We start from the raw sequence: 20,907 nt of genomic DNA on the forward strand, positions 1-20,907 counted from the left end.
CTGCTGCAGTTCTCCCGGTGTTGGTCGTTCACTACGACAGACACTTGGGTTCTGGAGGTGGTCTCCCACGGGTACGCCCTCTCCTTCCGGCACAGACCCCCGGCTCGATTCTTCACCACGGGTCTACCATCAGACCGGAACAAGGCTACGGAGCTGCGGAAGGTATTGCACACTATGCTCCAGGCTGGAGTTATAGTGCCTGTTCCATTCTCCCAGAGGGGCCAGGGTTTCTATTCAAATCTATTTTTGGTACAGAAACCCAATGGGTCATATCGTCCGATTCTCAACCTCAAAGCACTCAACAAGTCTTTGCGGGTCCCGAAGTTTCGGATGGAGACCCTATGGTCCATCATTCTGGCGCTGGAACATGGGGACTACATGGTGTCATTGGACATACAGGACGCTTACCTGCATGTCCCTATTCTTTTGCGCCATCAAGAGTTCCTTCGGTTTGCAATCCGCAGCGACCACTTCCAGTTTCGGGCGTTACCTTTTGGCCTGGCGACAGCACCACGTGTTTTCACCAAGGTGATGGCGGTCATGGCGGCTTCTCTGCGGCTGCAAGGAGTCCGCATGTTGCCGTACTTGGACGACCTGTTATTGGTGGCAGGATCTCCAGAGCTCCTGTTACACCACTTGGACCTGACCATTGCACTGCTGCAACGGCACGGCTGGCTAATCAACTGGCAGAAGTCCACTCTAATCCCGTCTCGGAGGATTCTGCATCTTGGAGCCTTATTGGACTCGGGACAGCAAAGGATCTTCGTGACGGAGGACAAGATCTCTGCTTTACAGTCAAGGGTGCGCAGTTGTCTGCACAGCCGCCGGGTGTCCTTACACTCGGCGATGAGGTTACTGGGCTCCATGGTGTCGGTGTTCGACATGGTGGAATACGCCCAGTTTCACTCCAGACCTCTGCAGCACCTGATCCTGTCCAAGTGGAACGGGCTGCCTCAGTCTCTGAAGTTCCAGATGATTGTGCTCACCCCGGAGGTTCGCCTGTCCCTTGCATGGTGGTTAAAGACGACCCACCTCAACAAGGGACGTCCGTTCTGGGTTCCAAATTGGGTCCTGTTGACAACGGACGCCAGTCTTCGGGGCTGGGGAGCAGTTTCGGGTCCACACTTGTTCCAGGGCAGGTGGACGCCGACAGAAGCGGAGCTTCCAATAAATATCTTGGAACTCCGTGCGGTCTTCAATGCTCTCCTGCAGGCACAGCGGTTTCTCCAGGGTCACCCGGTGCAGGTCCAGTCGGACAACGCTACCACCGTGGCCTACATAAACAGGCAAGGAGGAACTCGCAGTCGGGCGGCTCTCGTAGAGGTCTCTCGGATCCTGGTTTGGGCGGAGCGCAATCTTCCGGCCATATCAGCGGTCTTCATCCCGGGAGTGCTAAATTGGGAGGCGGACTTTCTAAGTCGCCAGGACGTTCATCCAGGGGAATGGTCCCTGCACCCGGACGTTTTTCAACTACTGGTGGACAGGTGGGGTCTTCCAGAAATCGACCTCATGGCGTCTCGGCACAACAACAAGTTGCCGGTGTACGGGTCTCGCACAAGAGACGAAGGGGCGTCTCTGGTGGATGCTCTGTCCGTCCGGTGGACGTTTCGGTTCGCATACCTGTTCCCTCCGGTCTCCCTTCTTCCACGGGTAATCCGGAAATTCAAACAGGAAGGAGGGACGCTCCTGTTGATAGCTCCCGCGTGGCCCAGACGGCACTGGTTCTCAGACCTTCAGGGTCTGTCCGTGGACAGTCCTCTGCGGTTGCTGCTACGACCGGACCTTCTGTCTCAGGGTCCTTGCCTTCACCCGGACCTGACTCGGCTGTCTTTGACGGCGTGGCTGTTGAGATGGCCATGCTGAGGTCCCGGGGGTTTTCCAGCTCTGTGGTGCGTACCATGTTACGAGCTCGGAAACCGTCTTCCGTGAGGATATACCATCGCGTGTGGCATACGTTCTTCCAGTGGTGTCGACCAAGAGGTTATGCACCGCGGGAGTTTCGTCTGTCTCGGATTCTCGCCTTCCTGCAAGCGGGACTAGATCATGGGCTTCGCCTTGCTTCTTTGAAGGTACAGGTTTCGGCCCTATCTGTCTGGTTTCACCGTAGGATTGCTACAATCCCGGATGTGCGCACCTTTATGCAAGGTGTTCTCCGTATTCAGCCGCCCTTTGTTCCACCTGTGGCGCCTTGGGATTTGGCTGTGGTCCTGAGGGCTCTCCAAGGACCGCCGTTTGAACCACTGGGCTCAGTGGATATTAAATGGCTAACAGCTAAGACTGTTTTCCTTCTGGCCATTGCTTCGGCCAGACGTGTTTCTGAGTTAGGGGCTCTTTCTTGTAGACCCCCTTTCTTGGTTTTTCATGGGAACAGGGCAGTGCTCCGCACTCGGCCCGAGTTTCTTTCCAAAGTTGTTTCCCAGTTTCATGTTAACGAAGAAATAGTTGTTCCGGCCTTTAACTCACCGGGTCTTTCCGTGGGTGAGGCCTCTTTGGATGTTGTGCGGGCCTTAAGGACTTATGTTGACCGCACTTCTTCGTTTAGGAAGTCGGACGCTTTGTTTGTCCTCTATGGCTTCCGTAAAAAGGGTTGGCCTGCTTCAAAGCAAACTTTGGCAGCCTGGATCCGTATGGCTATTTCTGAAGCTTATCTTCATGAAGGCCTACCGGTCCCTCCTTCTCTGAAGGCTCATTCCACTAGGTCTGTGGGTCCTTCGTGGGCAGCTCGACGTGGTGCCTCGGCAGTTCAGATCTGCAAGGCTGCTTTGTGGTCTTCTGTCCATACCTTCGTGAGGTATTACAGGTTTGACACCTTCGCCTCTCAGGATGCTTCCTTCGGGCGGCGGATTCTCCTTTCTGCACAGGAGCGTCCCCACCCTTAAAGGATACTGCTTTGGGACATCCCCAAGGTATCCTGTGGATACCCTATGGATCCTGAAGTAGAAAATATGAGATATGGTAAGAACTTACCCTTGTTATCTCTATTTCTACGAAGTCCATAGGGTTCCACAGGACTCCCGCCCTGTCGCACCTGTGCTGCAGATGGGCTTTGCTCTGGTCACCGGTTTTCCGTCTCCCTCTGGTGAGAATGTGATTCTTGTATGTGTCCAGATCTTTGTTCTCTCTCTTCCTTCTCCTCCTCCGGCCTATGGCTTGGTAACTAACTGAGGTGCCTTGGCCCGGGGGCGGGGTATAGGAGGGGGACCTGGTGCATCCTGGGAGGCTGAAAGCTTAACTCTTTGGTGCCCTGCGACTGACGTCACACCTATACCCCAAGGTATCCTGTGGAACCCTATGGACTTCGTAGAAATAGAGATAACAAGGGTAAGTTCTTACCATATCATATTATTATTATATAGGGGAGAGGGGACCGTACAGTGATATATGAGAAGTAATAACACAGCTCCCAGCACACACTGATATGTGGTATTATTTAGGGGAGAGGGGACCATACAGTGATATTTGAGGGGGAATAACACAGCTCCTGGCACACACTATGTGGTATTATTATTATATAGGAGAGAGGGGACTGTACAGTGATACATGAGGGGGAAAAACACAGCTCCCAGCACACGCTATGTGGTATTATTATTATATAGGAGAGAGGGGACTGTACAGTGATATATGAGGGGGAATAACACAGCTCCCAGCACACACTGGGCCTGATTCAGAGCCGGACGCTCTGACCAGAGCGCTCGCTCTGAATCAGTGCCCTCCTACCTAAAAATGGAGCGGCCTCTCGGACGCTCGCATAGCTGTGGGTTACCACCCACAGCTATATCGAGCGTCCATGATGATGGTCGCGATCGTCAAGACCATCGCGACCATCGGGCTTGCGACGAGACCCTGTGGTAGGGTCTCGCTGCCGGAAGCCCTGGAGTGATTTTGGCTCTATCAGAGCCAAAATCACTCCCACTGACATCACTAGTGATGTCAGTGGGGCCGGACCCAGACGGTAGGCGTTCCCATGGGAACGCCTCCGTCTGGCAGCCACGCCCCCGTCACGCCCACCAAAGGGGGCGTGCTGTCACTCACCATCGACAGCACGCCCCCTTTGGTGTGAGACCCCGAGCGACGGATTCCCCGTCGCTCGTCGGGTCTCGCGCATGCGCACGACGGAGCTCCCTCCGTCGTGCGCATGCCCACTACGGCACCATCGACCCGTTTGCGAGCGGAAAGCGCTCGCGAGCGGGTTAGAATCAGGCCCACTATGTGGTATTATTAGTATATATGGGGGAGGGGACTGTATAGTGATATATGAGGGGGAATAACACAGCTCCCAGCACACACTGATATGTGGTATTATTATTATATAGGGGAGAGGGGACCATACAGTGATATATGAGGGGGAATAACAGCTTCCAGCACTCACTGATATGTGGTATTATTAGTGTTCATTCTAGGTCCGGCAAGAGGTATGTCACTCAAGCGCTCGCCTGCAAAGGGGGCATGATGCGCCCCCTGTTCATCACTCTTGGGGACTTGCCCAGCTAGGCTCTCCCTTCTCTGTGAATATTCACCAGCGGTGAGCGCTGCACCGCAATTTTTCCCTCCCGAGGGTCACTGCAGTCTGCAGTTGGGGACACCACCCAGCATGTTGTTTTAGCGGTTTGCCAACAGGGCACCGCCAAAGGGGCAGGGTGCATTCTGCCCTTTGAAATTGGCCCACTAAAACAGCCTAGTCAGAACGCTATATTATTAATATTTAGAGGATAAGGGACTGCAGTGATATATAATGGGGATTAAATCAGCTGTTACGACAGACTGATATGTTGTAATAATATAAAGAGCTGTGGGAACTGTTTAGTGATACTTCAGCATGGAAAAATAGATCTCACCACACACTTATATGTGGTAGAATTATTATATAAGGGAGAAAGGACATGACAGAACAGTTTTTTAACTGAAGCGCGAAAAATGCAACCTTGCTGTGTCAAACGGCAGAAAGTAATGGCATCTTACTGTACAGAGGGAGTGGCCTGTGGTGTCCTACACTATATAGGTGGAGCTGCCGGTGGTGTCCTACTATACAGGGGGAGTGGCCTGTGGTGTCCTATACAGTGGTAGCAGCCTGCATTGTCCTATTGCACAGGGGGATCGGCATGTTTTGTCCAACACTATGCAGGGGGAGCGGCCTGTGATGTCCTACTATACTGGAAGAGCGGCCTATTGTGTCCTACTGTGGTGCCTTATACAGGGGGAGCAGTCTGTAGTGTCCTACTATATAGGGGGAGCCTCCAGTGGTATCCTACTATACAGGGGAAGCGGCCTGTTGCACTCTACTATACAGGGGAAGCAACATGTATTGTCCTACCATACAGGGGGAGCAACCTGTGGTGCCTTCATATAGAGGGGGATTAGCTTGTTGCACTCTACTATACAGGGGGGGTGGCCTGTGGTGTCCTACTTTACAGGGAAGTGGCCTGTGTTGCCCTACTATACTGGTCGAGTGGCCTGTGGTGTCCTACTATACACTGGGAGCCTACGGTGTCCTACTTTACAGGTGGAGTGGACTGCGGTGTCAGTGTGTCCTGCTATACAGGAGGAGCAGCCTTCGGTGTCCTATTATACAGGGAGAGCGGCCTGTGGTGTCCTTATATACCAGGGGAGTGACCTGTAGTATCCTACTATACAGGGGGAGCAGCCTGTGGTGTCCTACTATACATGAGAAGCCGCCTGTGTTGCCCTACTATACTGAACGAGTGGCCTGTGGTGTCCTACTATACAGTGGGAGCAGCCTGCGGTATCCTACTATACAGGGAGAGCAGCCTGTGGTGCTTATTATGGCCTGTTTCGCTTTACTATTCAGGGGGAACATCCTATGTTGTTCTATACAGGAGGAGTGGCCTGAGGTGCCTTATACAGGGGGAGCAGCCTGTGGTGTCCTATTATACAAGGGAGTGGCCTGTTGAGCTCTAATAAACAGTGGTAGTGGCCTATGATGTCCTACTATACAGTAAGAGCAGCCTGTTTCTACCCTTATGTAAAGGGAGCAGCCTGCAGTGTCCTATATACAGGGAGAACAGGCTGCAGTGTTCTACACTATACAGGGGGTGTGGCCTGTAGTGTCCTACTATACAAGGTTATCGGCGTGTGGTGTCCTCGTTTATAGGGTTTTCTGTCTATTGCATCCTACTATATAGGGGGTGCAGCCCCTTGTATCCTACTATACAGGGGGAGCATCATGTGGTGTCCTACTATACAGGGAGAGCATCCTGTTGTGTCCTGTTATTTTTATTATACATGGGGAGCAGCCTGTTGTGTCCTGTTACTAATATTATACAGGGGTAGCAGCCTCTTGTGTCCTGTTATATCAGCAGCTGTAGAGTAATAATAACAGTAATGAGTGGTGTGGGAATAACACATAATGGGTATAACATGTATGTACTGTATATACCAGATGATACATAACAGGAGCTGGGGAAGGATGTGTGAGAAGGATACAGACAGGCCATGTAACAAAGGGCTGCACTCCCTGACCTGAGACTGTCTGTCAGGGCCTCTTGTTACCCTGAGCAATAGAGACTCTCAGAGACAGCCAGTGGCTGTGACAGTCCCCAGATCCTCAGAGTGTCACTGATTATCTCCCAGGACATGTCTCACCCCACCCTACGCTGCACACACTCGGCCGGCAGGCTGGTCACACATGTAACATACATCTGAGGTGCGGTCATTTGTCATTTCATCATTTGTGCAGAGTGACTGATGGGATTCTGTATTGCTTAACCCTTTGTTTGTCCCCTGGGCTGCCTGCTGTCCTATCCCTGTGTTATTAACCTCTTCTGTTCCCCTCCCCTGTGTTACTGCTACCTCTGTAGAGCTGTTACACCCCCTGTTGTGTGCTCTGTATTCCTACGTTACTTCCCCTCTCCCCATATCTGCACACCTTCTGCTCTCCTGTGTACTCTCCCCTCACACCCCTGTTATCTGTATGACCTCAGTATAGTCTCAGATTCTCTCAGTTTCTGGAATAAATGTAAAACAAAAGTGAAAAGTCCCCAAATCCCTAATTCATGTGTCTGTAAAAGATTCACGTGGAGCAAATTGCACCAAATCTGTGTCTGGGAGGAATAAGACCCCCGGCCAGGAGAGGAGCATTGGTGTAACCTTATACAGTACAGCGTTGTGTGACGGCCTCTGAGGACCCTTATGGGGCTGGGTCACAGGAACCTCTGACGGACTCTAACCAGGGCTCTATGGCTGGGGGGAAAGGGGAGACTTACTGGTCACTCAGTGTAACATGTCTGACAGTTTTACATGTGTTCTCTGTGATATTTATTCTATTTATTCCTAGATAGTCCTGCTGTGAGGAACCAGAGTCTTTATTACACATCACACATTCTATATTCTCACTGATTAATTGAGGATAGACAAGGACATGAGTCACAGGACTGAGAGGATCTTACATCTCACCCTGGAGATCATCTACCTGCTGACTGGGGAGGTGAGAGGGCCTGGGGGTGTCACAGTGACATCACTTATATCTATAGTAATAATACAGGGACATGACTGGGGAGGTGAGAGGGCCTGGGGGTGTCACAGTGACATCACTTATATCTATAGTAATAATACAGGGACATCACTAGGTAGGTGAGGGGATCTGGGAGTGTCACAGTGACATCACTTATGTCTATAATAATAATACAGGGACATGACTGGGGAGGTGAGGGGATCTGATAGTGTCACAGTGACATCACTTACATCTATAGTAATAATACAGGGACACGACTAGGGAGGTGAGGGGATCTGGGAGTGTCACAGTGACATCACATATATATAGTAATAATACAGGGATATGACTGGTGCGGTGAGAGTGTATGTAGTGATGTTTGGTGTCTTCCCCAATTCACAGGATTACACAGTAGTGAAGAAGACATCCGGTGAGTGTGAGACACCCAGCAGCCATCCTCGTGTGTCGGGAGGACTGAGCAGGACCCAGAGCCTCATCACGGTGACTCCACCTCAGTCACTGATATATGAGATCTACAATGAACAGAAGATCATGGATCTCACCAACAAGATCATTCAGCTGCTGACTGGAGAGGTGACTGCTGGGAATGGGACATTATACAGTAACACCAGGGGATGTGTCTGGGTGATGACTGGTTGAGTTGACTTCTGGGAATGGGACATTATACAGTAACACCAGGGGATGTGTCTGGGTGATGACTGGAGAGGTGACTGCTGGGAATGGGACATTATACAGTAACATCAGGGGATGTGTCTGGGTGATGACTGTATCATTGTTTGTGTCATGTTCCTACAAGTTGTCAGGATGTCACTGACTATGTCTCAATGCAGGAGGAGGAATATATAGAGGAACATGGGTCTGTTCAAGGACGTAATGAAAGAGAATCACAGGCCCCTCACATCACTGGGTAAGAGGAGACTGTAATTTATTGTACAGGGGAGAGCAGGTATGGGGGCCCCCTCTATACACTCATCACCTGATAATCACATATATACAATGTACGCAGTCACTGTGTGTCTCCTACAGATGGACCCAGTAACAGAAATACCCCAGAGATATGTCCCCGTCCTCTTTATTCACAGGATTATACAGAGGAGAATCACAGGACCCCACAGGAGCATCAGGTAGATGGGATTTAGGGTCTCACCAATATACCAAAGTCAATGTCACTATATGATCTGTTGCTGTTTGTCTCTCATACATTGATATTCTACATTTTATTCTCAATTAAATCAAACATTAAAAAAACATTTTGGTTAGGGTACAGCTCAGACTAATGAGCTAGAAGATACAGAGGGAGAAGAAGAGATGTATGTGACTGATATGAAGGCAGAAGATACAGAGGGAGAAGAAGAGACGTATGTGACTGATATCAAGATAGAAGATACAGAGGGGGAAGAAGAGACGTATGTGACTGATATGAAGGCTGAAGATACAGAGGGAGAAGAAGAGACGTATGTGACTGATTTGAAGGCAGAAGATATAGAGGGAGAAGAAGAGACGTATGTGACTGATATGAAGGTAGAAGATATAGAGGGAGAAGAAGAGATGTATGTGAGTGGTGATCAGCAGTGTAAGGAGGAGGAAATCCCTACAGATATCAGCACAGGTGAGTACCACTTTTTATAGAAAAAACTGACATATTCTCCATGCTCAGTCACTGCAGCAATCTATTATTCTATGTATCCTATTATTCTAAACCCTCCTCTGTCATTACAAACTAATGGGGTAAATGTCTGCCCAGTTGGGGAGTCGGGAGCCATCAGCCCCTATTAATACTCCTTATCTTCCCCTCACATCATGTCACTGTGTGTTACCAGCCGAGAAAACTGACCAGTCTCCTCCCCACACTCTCTGGTGTATCTCATATATCAGGAGCCATTAGCCCCTATTATACTCCTGCTCTCCTCCTCACATCATGTCACTGTGTGCTACCAGCCCAGGTATCTGACCAGTCTCCTCCCCACACCGTCTGGTGTATCTCGCATACTGAAATGAAGATCACTGCAGGATGCAGCTAGTATGTTCTGTGTGTGATATAATGTATAGACCATTGCTGCACTCTGTTACACATACTGAGATTGAGATCCGGAGAGTGTGAGGACATAGCAGTATGCAGCTAGTATGACCTGTGTGTGATATAATGTATAGACCATGCCTGCACTCTGTTACACATACTGAGATTGAGATCCGGAGAGTGTGAGGACATAGCAGTATGCAGCTAGTATGACCTGTGTGTGATATAATGTATAGACCATGCCTGCACTCTGTTACACATACTGAGATTGAGATCCGGAGAGTGTGAGGACATAGCAGTATGCAGCTAGTATGACCTGTGTGTGAGATAATGTATAGACCATGCCTGCACTCTGTTACACATACTGAGATGGAGATATGGAGAGTGTGAGGACACAGCAGGGTGCAGCTAGTATTACCTGTGTGATATAATGTATAGACCATGCCTGCACTCTGTTACACATACTGAGATGGAGATATGGAGAGTGTGAGGACACAGCAGGGTGCAGCTAGTATGACCTCTGTGTGATATAATGTATAGACCATGCCTGCACTCTTACACATACTGAGATGGAGATACGGAGAGTGTGAGGACACAGCAGGATACAGCTAGTATGACCTGTGTGTGATATAATGTATAGACCATGCCTGCACTCTGTTACACATACTGAGATGGAGATCCGGAGAGTGTGAGGACACAGCAGGATGCAGCTAGTTTGACCTGTGTGTGAGATAATGTATAGACCATGCCTGCACTCTGTTACACATACTGAGATGGAGATCCAGAGAGTGTGAGGACACAGCAGGATGCAGCTAGTATGACCTCTGTGTGATATAATGTATAGAACATGCCTGCACTCTGTTACACATACTGAGATGGAGATATGGAGAGTGTGAGGACACAGCAGGATACAGCTAGTATGACCTCTGTGTGATATAATGTATAGACCATGCCTGCACTCTTACACATACTGAGATGGAGATCCGGAGAGTGTGAGGACACATCAGGGTGCAGCTAGTATGACCTGTGTGTGAGATAATGTATAGACCACTCTGCTCTCTGTTAGTAGTAATGGTTGTGTAACAACCATTACAGTGTAGTTTTATAGGTAAGGTGTCTGAATTCAGTGCAGCAAATCAGAGGTTTAAGCCCAGATGTTACACCCATCGTACACAGCATGTCATAAAAGAGTGAATCATGGGGAAATGTATGAAGCCCTAGAGAGAGATACAGTGGAGAAATTGCCCACAGCAGCCAATCAGCTTCTAGCTATCATTTAAAGTACAGTCAGTAAAATGACAGAAGCTGGTTGGTTGCTAAGGGCAACTACTCCACAAACCTTCTGTAAGGTTTGGTACAACCCCCCCCCCTTTGTCTTTTTTAGTGATTACTCCCTGACCAGTGTTACTGCTACAACTTAAACCTCCTCAAGAAAAAAAACCTCACCAAATACATGATGAAGTCATTGGCCGCCATTCACTATAGCGCAATCTTTCTGAGGGTGCAAGGAGAAATTCGATGAAAGCTTCGGCTGCACTGCTGTTTGACAGCTTAACACAGCACTAACAGCCTCACAGCCACACTTTAGTCGGAGAATGCCAGTTCTCACTGCTAAATACCCAGGTTAAATCGTGAGAACTGGCATTCTCTGACTTAACACCGCGCTGAATTGAATTGCTCCGGCAGCTCCCACAATCTCGGCCACTGACTGTTTGGAGACGTTGGGATACAACTGGGGACGTCTTATTATAGTTACACAGTATGGTATAGTTCTGCAGGGGCGCTAATTCCCATATAATTATTCTGTTTCCGGCAGATGGACACAGCAGCAGGAATAACTCGGGGAGACGTCTCATATTATCTCCAGATTGTGACCTAGATCATGATAACTTCTCACAGGACTCTCCAGGAGAAAACCCCATTATCCCCAGTGTACATCCAGCATCTCACAGTGTAGATATATCATCTGATCCCTCTAACCATGAGGAATATTCCCCTGGTTATCCCAGTAGTGTTGCACACAGCTCAGATCACACAGGTGATAAACTATTGTCATGTTCTGAATGTGGGAAAGTATTTACCAAACAGATCAGTCTTTCTATACATCAGAAGAGAGTTCACACAGCTGAAAGGCCTTTTCTATGTTCTGAATGTGGAAAATGTTTTACTCTGAAAAGTGATGTTACTAGACATACAAAGATTCACACAGGTGAGAGACCATATTCATGTTCTGAGTGTGGGAAATGTTTTCTACAGCAGGGAGCACTTGCTGTACATGAGAGAAGTCACACAGGTGAGAGGCCATTTCCATGTTCTGAGTGTGGGAAATGTTTTACACGGAAATCAGATCTTGTTACACACCAGAGAACTCACACAGGTGACAAACCATTTTCATGTTCTGAATGTGGTAAATGTTTTACACACAAATCAGCACTTGTTATACATCAGAGATGTCACACAGGTGAGAAACCATTTTCATGTTCTGAATGTGGGAAATGTTTTACACAGAAATCGTCTCTTGTTATACATCAGAGATGTCACACAGGTGAGAAACCATTTTCATGTTCTGAATGTGGGAAATGGTTTACACACAAATCAGCTCTTGTTAAACATCAGAGAATTCACACAGGTGAGAAACAATTTCCATGTTCTGAGTGTGGGAAATGTTTTGCACAGAAATCAGATCTAGTTGCACATCAGAGAAGTCAAACAGGTGAGAAACCATTTCCATGTTCTGAGTGTGGGAAATGTTTTACACACAAAACACATCTTGTTAAACATCAGAGAGTTCACACAGGTGAGAAACCATTTTCATGTTCCGATTGCGGAAAATGTTTTACACAGAAATCAGATCTAGTTAAACATCAGAGAACTCACACAGGTGAGAGGCCATTTTCATGTCCTGTGTGTGGGAAAAGGTTTACACAGAAATCAGCTCTTGTTACACATCAGAGAAGTCACACAGGTGAGAAACCATTTCCATGCTCAGAGTGTGGGAAATGTTTTACAAAGAAATCACATCTTGTTACACATCAGAGAAGTCACACAGGTGAGAAACCATTTTCATGTTCCGATTGTGGGAAATCTTTTACATGTCATTCAATACTTGCTTCTCATAAGAGATCTCATACCGCTGAAAAACCATTTCCATGTCCTCAGTGTAGGAAATGTTTTACACAGAAAGCAGATCTTGTTAGACATCAGAGAATTCACACAGGTGAGAAACCATTTCCATGCTCTGAGTGTGGGAAATATTTTACGCAGAAATCAGATCTTGTTACACATCAGAGAATTCACACAGGTGAGAAACCATTTCCATGCTCTGAATGTGGGAAATGTTTTACGGTTAAATCATATCTTGTTACACATCAGCGAAGTCACACAGGTGAGAAACCATTTTCATGTTCTGAGTGTGGGAAATGTTTTACACACAAATCAGTTCTTGTTAGACATCAGAGAATTCACACAGGTGAGAAACCATTTTCATGTTCTGAGTGTGGGGAATGTTTTACAAAGCAATCAGCTCTTTTAAGTCATCAGAAACGTCACACAGCAGAAAAACAATGTGTATGAGCGTCTAGAAATATATATAAACTTCGGCGATATTTGCAGTACTGTAATATCATTGGGAATTATCAGAACAAGCATAAATACAATGTTAGCCTAGATTGCTGTCCCTGCTTGATGAAGGGTAAATGACATTTGCATTATCACACTATGGGCCTGATTCAGCAGCGGAAGCAAATGCAGCTGCAGCCTCTTACAGATCGCAGGTACTAATATATGCTAATGCCGAGGCACAGCCGCCATAACCACGCCCACTGCTGCCTTCTCATTATCCTCCAATGTCGCCCTCCTGTGTAATCATCACTACCATCTTCGTACATCAAGCAGTTACGCAGCATTTACATCAGGTCTGACCAGCCGCAAACACTGCAGATCTCCTGACACGTAAAGAGGTCTCATGCTGCAGCTGTTATCGCTATGGCTAATTTATACACGCCCATGACATGGCGATCACACGGACACACACACCTGCATGATGGTGATCACACGGACAGACACGCCTGCAGTTTTCTGTCCACCCCCTGTTACCTCCCCCAAACGCTGTCACCCTGCCACTCACTATGTGATGTATTCCTCTGTACGTCCGTAATCGCAATGTGATCGCTGTGTGTGCGCAGTGTGACTTATACACAGGTGTGATGGCAAACATTCGCTCTATCTGCGTAACTATCATCATTGTGTCCTCTGCTGAATAAGCCCCTATATACTAATATATTACACTTTATTATATATCCACACGGATGTCACCAACATAGGGCTCCAACATGTTCCTCATGTAATGGCTGTCAGTTTACTTATTCTATCAGATCAGAGGTTCCCAAACTCTGATATTACAGGCTGGGTATTAAGGACATCCATGCTTGAGCACAAGTTACTTAATTAGTGCCTCAGTCAGTTTGATTTAACCATTTGGACTCAGGCATGGATATCCTTAAACCCGGGCCTGTAAAGGGGGAGTTTGGGAAGCTCTGTATTAGAATATTATTGTGCTCTTGGCCTATTTGTAAAGTAACACGATCGCATGATGTAATATAGGGACATACCTAATCTGTCACAATGACAATGTGCTGGGGATGTAATATGGAAAGTGGGAAACTATGACATCATGTGATGACTGGGCTGTAAGTGATGGTGTGAGATGGGGCGATATAATGACATCTGTAACCTCTGATGTTATCTCACTGAATCCAGTGTTCTCTGGTTGGGTTTCCTGGTAAATGAATCTCTAATCTCCTTACAGCAGTCTGATGTCTGGTTCCTTCTAATTACATCCTCTGTAACCTACTATTTACACTATTCCAAAAGATAAGGACATTAATATCATGATCACTTATGTAATTTATACATTATTAGATAATGTAATTATTGTTGGGACACAGGAAGCTGCTGGTCCTGGTATTTTGATATATATATTGTGTTTTGATGGCAGTTTTGCAGCGGTTTTGGCCTCAGTAAATCTGCAGATAGCAAAACTGCCGCCAAACCACAGTCAAAACACATTATAGAATAGAATAGAACAGGGCTGTCATTTAGAAACTGCTGCAAAACCAAACCCCTGGGGTTTAGAATAGAATAGAAACCGCCACCAAATCCCCGGGGTTTAGAATAGAATAGAAACCGCCACCAAACCCTCGGGGTTTAGAATAGAATAGAAACCGCCACCAAACCCCCGGGGTTTAGAATAGAATAGAAACCGCCACCAAACCCTCGGGGTTTAGAATAGAATAGAAACCGCCGTCAAGCCTCCACTTAGTAAATTTTGCCCAAAGAGTTTGGTAACGAGTGAGAAAACCAAACGCCACATGGACCTGTCTGACGTCCATGTGGGGTAACACAGCTGCGTGTGGCGCTTGTTTGTTAGTATTTACCACACTTTTTGACCTGAAAGTTTTAGTACATTGAGTAAAGCTGGAATAGTTGCCCTCTCGGTGGTGCACATGTTCTGTGATCGCCTAGGTGTAAGATCTAGTGATTTGGTGTAAGACGTGATTTTGTGGAAACATTGATGTTACCAGAGATGTCACAAGGAAGTATAGAGGTTTCTGCATGAGGGTGAGTTGTGTCTCACGGACTGGTCACACTAGGCCACAGCTGGCAGGAGAAAATAACAGAGATAGGGACAGGGCAGTCAGCTATAGACCAGGGTACAAGCCGAGGTCAGGGCCACAGAAGAACAAACGTCAGACATAAGCCGGGTCGGTATTTGTCAGTCAGACAATTACTCATTCAGAACTGGATATAAACTGACGTAAAGCTGTATTACTCTGTCACTTTAGGTACCGGTGATTATAGGTATATATTGGGGTTGCACCAGCTCTTTGTATTCCTAGTTTCTTGTTATGCAGTTATTTATTGTTCTGTGTTTTAGCTTTTTCCTAACTTTGCTTTTAGTATCTTTATACTGTGACTGTCTTAGTAAAATATTTAAACAGAGCGCTGTCGACACAATCTAGATAGATTATATATAATAAATATTCCTAGCGCTGTAAGGCCAAGAGGAACTTACTGTGAGGGTTCAATAATAAATTGACGAGAAAAAACACACAGGTCTTGCGCTGCTAGGAATAGTATCAAAATTTTAATAAAATATCAAAATATTAAATAATAATAAATACATATATATGGCACATAAATATAGGAACTAAAAATAAAGGAAGAAAATATAATACAGCATCATAAAATAGATTGAAATGAATATCTAAACCAGAAATCCAAGATTCTCAATTGTAGCAATCAAACAATGTATCTCTTCATATGAAAAGAAACGTAGTATCTTATGTTCGAATCAGTCATGTATCCCCTGTGAGAGAAAACAAATAGATCTATTTGTGGTTTGAATTAATTCCTTGAATAAGGCAGGGGGCTCACTTAGCGTACTGATAAGTCCCGTTGGTAACAGCTGATGTAAACACTCCCAGTTATAACATATTCTGGGATCCTGATATCTGCCGTAATAAAACTGGGCTGGATGTAATCAAAAGACAATCGTCACACTATAACTAGCGTGTGTTCACACTGAGGGCCTGATTCAAGGGCTCATCTGTACCTGCTGCTCTTTCTTGGGCTGAGCACCCGGCTGATCCGGACAGCCACCGCTCACTCGGACACTGCCGCTAGTGGAGCTCTGGTCCCCGCATTGTTCCGAGGACGCTCGGACGGACCAGGTACTTATTATTGCTTATCCACTTGGAAATACAGTGTGAACACACGCTAGTTATAGTGTGACGATTGTCTTTTGATTACATCCAGCCCAGTTTTATTACGGCAGATATCAGGATCCCAGAATATGTTATAACTGGGAGTGTTTACATCAGCTGTTACCAACGGGACTTATCAGTACGCTAAGTGAGCCCCCTGCCTTATTCAAGGAATTAATTCAAACCACAAATAGATCTATTTGTTTTCTCTCACAGGGGATACATGACTGATTCGAACATAAGATACTACGTTTCTTTTCATATGAAGAGATACATTGTTTGATTGCTACAATTGAGAATTTGGATTTCTGGTTTAGATATTCATTTCAATCTATGTTATGATGCTGTATTATATTTTTTTCCTTTATTTTTAGTTCCTATATTTATGTGCCATATATATGTATTTATTATTATTTAATATTTTGATATTTTATTAAACTTTTGATACTATTCCTAGCAGCGCAAGACCTGTGTGTGTTTTTTCTTGTGACTGATTTAGTGTCCATTTCTCATACCCAAACAAGAAAGGTTTTGTCTTACACGTGTGCCCCTCTCTCCTGTCTCCTGTCACTGTGACACCGCTCTGGTGTTGGGGATTTGCTCTGTGATGGGCACCTGCATGGATACACTGACCTGTCCTGTTATTACCTCCTATCATGGTATATATCAGTATATTGTTAGTACATATGTATTAGATAATATGTCATCTCTATTGTATGTGTGCCATGGAGGGAATGACAGCACTGTGCGAGTATCATATCCTGCAGCTTATAATACATGAGTAATACAGAAATTACACATTGTACACAAGCCATGAATAATAACAGGAATTGCTCTGTATGAGTAACTGGACATTACAGGACTATTATGTGCAGGATGTTACTCTCATCATTAATGTAAGGACCATATTATACCAAAGAGAGAAAGCCAGGACAGCTATTCCTCATGGATGGCTCCTAATACGTACAGACCCCACCTGATGGAAAATGCCAGGATGCTGCACATCTCTGAGCGTTGGATGTATGATCTGTTATCTATATACAGGTGCACAGCACAGCGTCACTACAGTATGCCGGGAGCCTCACATCATTACTCTGTTCTGTTACCTAGCTGTATCCATGTCAGTCTTGTCTGATCATAGTTGTAATGGAGTTACATTAACTGAAATACTCTGTGCTGCAGCTACAATTTTCTTTAGTTACAGATTTCCAGCACCACCCACATTATCTGCTGCTTGTGTGTCTGCCCCCAGGTTTGCAGGATACAGCAGCTGCTCTGTTTATAATCTGCTTTTCTTGCACTATTCTAGCAGCAAAACATTCACACAATATTATAGTAATCTGTAGTATTAAATATTCAATAAATAACATTCCAAGTGTTACTACAGAAGGAAACTATATTCTTGTAATTTTGCAATAAAATGACTCTGATGTAGAAAATTCTGCCTCACTGCTGTGTTTAGTGATAACTTGTGTATAAAGGAAAAGGCGGGGTGTGGGGGAATGAGGGAGAGGGTGATACATAATAATTTAATGGTAATGTTCAATAAACAAGAAATGTAATGTGTGGGGAAAAAAACTACAAATGTACAGTAAGTAAAGCCCATAATTTGGTGTAATGGGTACAAGGACCTGTGTATAATGTGGTGTAATGGGTACGAGGACCTGTGTATAATGTGGTGTAATGGGTACAAGGACCTGTGTATAATGTGGTGTAATGGGTACGAGGACCTGTGTATAATGTGGTGTAATGGGTACGAGGACCTGTGTATAATGTGGTGTAATGGGTATGAGTACCTGTGTACAATGTGGTGTGTAATGGGTACGAGGACCTGTGTATAATGTGGTGTAATGGGTACGAGGACCTGTGTGTGATGTGGTGTAATGGGTACGAGGACCTGTGTGTAATGTGGTGTAATGGGTACGAGGACCTGTGTATGATGTGGTGTAATGGGTACCAGGACCTGTGTATATTGTGGTAGCATTTTCCTACCGGAATCATGCGAGCAGTTCAGGCTAAAAGACAACCAAGTGACGTGGTCGATGACGCTGCTTTGTTAATTATGCACACCCTTAAAACGCCCGTTTTGACCTTTTGGCACGCCTGCGTTCTGATCTCCACTCCCCGTTTTCAAGCACCTTCCCCTGTTACCACCCACAGACACCTCATCCTGTCACTCAAATTAGCAGGCATTCGCTATTTTGCGAGCACACGATTTCCGACCGCACTGACTGTTTGGCGTATGCGCAGATGTGCGAACATCACTCGGAGCGAATGAGCGGCCGCTTACGAGCGGCTCTGAATCAGGCCCTGTGTGTAATGTGGTGTAATGGGTACAAGGACCTGTGTGTAATGTGGTGTAATGGGTACGAGGACCTGTGTGTAATGTGGTGTAATGGGTACGAGGACCTGTGTATAATGTGGTGTAATGGGTACGAGGACCTGTGTATAATGTGGTGTAATGGGTACGAGGACCTGTGTATAATGTGGTGTAATGGGTACGAGGACCTGTGTATAATGTGGTGTAATGGGTACGAGGACCTGTGTGTAATGTGGTGTAATGGGTACGAGGACCTGCGTGTAATGTGGTGTAATGGGTACGAGGACCTGCGTATAAGTTGGTGTAATGGGTACGAGGACCTGCATTTAAGTTGGTGTAATGGTTACAGGGACCTGCGTATAATGTGGTGTAATGGGTACGAGGACCTGTGTATGAGTTGGTGTAATGGGTACGAGGACCTGTGTATAATGTGGGGTAATGGGTACGAGGACCTGTGTATAATGTGGGGTAATGGGTACAAGGACCTGTGTATAATGTGGTGTAATGGGTACAAGGACCCGTGTGTATAATGTGGTGTAATGGGTACAAGGACCCTTGTGTATAATGTGGTGTAATGGGTACAAGGACCTGTGTATGAGCCTGTCTGGGTCACAGCGTCTCCCTATGTCAGTAATATGTATCTGCTCTGTCAGTCATACTGATATAATAGGACAATACCACCTTATACATGGACACATGTAGCTGCCCCTCTGCACATTCCCCACCTTTAGTCACAGGACTGGAGGAAGTTACATTATTGCTGGAACCATCTATGGTAAATCACATTCTCTCACATGACAACGTTAATAACTAGTGTTACAGATGTTTGTATTATAGTAGGGATTGGACATAAGGAGAACATAGTGTCAGTGTAATTAGCATTCATTACACAACATTGTTTAGGCCTAAGCACTGATCCCGGAACATCGATGGTTTCCGATGTTTCCACACAAGACTCCTCGTCGTCTCCTCAGGGCTGGCTGAGCTGACTCCTCCTGTTACTAATAGTGGTGGACTGGCTGCTGCTGTGCTTCATGCTCTGCAGTGATCACACATTGCTCCGCGACCATGTGACTGCCCTGACAGACTGTGAGCTTAACCAATCAGCCGGGCACTCAGTCATTGGCAGGCAGTGATACGCTGAGTGCCACCCTCACGTCATAGACACAGTGACAGGCTCAGAGTGACTGCCCGCCACCCAAGACACCTGCTCCTGTGCTGCATGCCTGACTGATAATGCTCTGCATTAGGCAGGGAGAGGCAACGGGAGCGAGTTACACTGAGCCAACATTGGAACATCACTATTGTGAGGAAACATTGGAACCTCACCATCTTTGGATAAACCGGTATGCAATCGGGAAGCCGACTGCCTAAATACCGGCAGCCGGCTTCCCAACTGTCATATCCCGGCAAGGGTGAAATGCCGGGCATCTAGATGTAGACGCCCAGCATTTCCCCGACGCCGGGAGACCGGCGCCCAGCATCCCCACCGTAGTGATGCTGGGCGCCGCAAGCGGACAGCCGCTGGAGGGGAGGGTTAGGTTTAGGGCCATGTGGTTAACTACAGATTCAGCACTCTCTTCCCTGGCCCTTCCCCATGAGGTCTTGGCCTTTTTTCAGGTGCACTATCTAATGTCTCTATTTATAAAATAGTGGAGGGAGGGCACCAATGCTCTCTCTGGCAAAGGGTACCAAAAAGTTTTGTTACGGCTCTGGTGTATTCCAATGAGCACACAATTCTGTGAATTAGCAGCTCCACCATTTTGTGACTGACAGCATTCACACTCTGTAAGAGTGCTGAATCTGCAGTTAACCACAGGGTGTGATGGCATACCATATCTGTATTACGCAAGGAACACGTCCACTATTGCGTCAGCCTTAATGATCGTAATTTCATTGCTTTTTAAAGTTTGAGTGGCAGAAATTCAATAGGTTTTGTGAAATTTCAGATCATGTCTAAGAAGCCCTAATGAGACATGTGAAACCGTAAGGTTTTTTTGTCTATGGAATTTAATTGCTTTTTTAAAATGTATTAACCATCAGGGTTTGGAGGAGCATACAGGGCCACCTGCGTGGGAGAAGGGCAACAAAATGGTACATTAGCACAGGAGGAGGAAGGCCGGCACACAAGAGGTGTTTCGAGGATGCACAGGGTGAGACAGCTGCGGAAGCGGGCTGCAGGAGTGCGGGGCAGTGGCATGCAGACCAGTGGCAGCAATGCACAGGGGCATCAGCGGTGCTCACTGGCGCTGGACATACATCTGAGAAAGTAAGACAGATGCATGGATGAATCAGTGAGATCCATCTGTGCATCTGTGTTAAAATGTAAATTTGTGTA

The 20,907-nt window shown here is 46.4% G+C and overlaps 2 protein-coding genes across 3 annotated transcripts in view; both read left to right on the forward strand.

Moving 5' to 3' along the window:
* The window catches only part of LOC148436376 (uncharacterized), a 74,513-nt gene extending 58,899 nt beyond the window's left edge, over positions 1-15,614 (forward strand). Inside the window, exons 1-5 of one of the 2 annotated variants that reach the window (XM_088464960.1) lie at positions 7,953-8,041; positions 8,299-8,375; positions 8,495-8,592; positions 8,729-9,077; positions 11,302-15,614. In XM_088464960.1, coding sequence (XP_088321086.1) covers positions 8,321-8,375; positions 8,495-8,592; positions 8,729-9,077; positions 11,302-13,058 — 2,259 coding nt within the window. In that variant the 5' untranslated portion in view covers positions 7,953-8,041; positions 8,299-8,320 and the 3' untranslated portion in view covers positions 13,059-15,614. Of the gene's footprint in view, positions 1-7,952; positions 8,042-8,298; positions 8,376-8,494; positions 8,593-8,728; positions 9,078-11,301 lie in introns of those variants that run through there. The other variant, XM_088464961.1, reaches the window with a different exon arrangement.
* Positions 1-20,907, forward strand: part of LOC148436375 (uncharacterized) — a 125,537-nt gene that overhangs the window by 60,040 nt on the left and 44,590 nt on the right. The window lies entirely within an intron of this gene.

The sequence above is a fragment of the Taudactylus pleione genome, unplaced genomic scaffold (genome assembly GCF_031769625.1).
Source record: "Taudactylus pleione unplaced genomic scaffold, aTauple2 ptg001781l, whole genome shotgun sequence".
Classification (NCBI taxonomy): domain Eukaryota; kingdom Metazoa; phylum Chordata; class Amphibia; order Anura; family Myobatrachidae; genus Taudactylus; species Taudactylus pleione.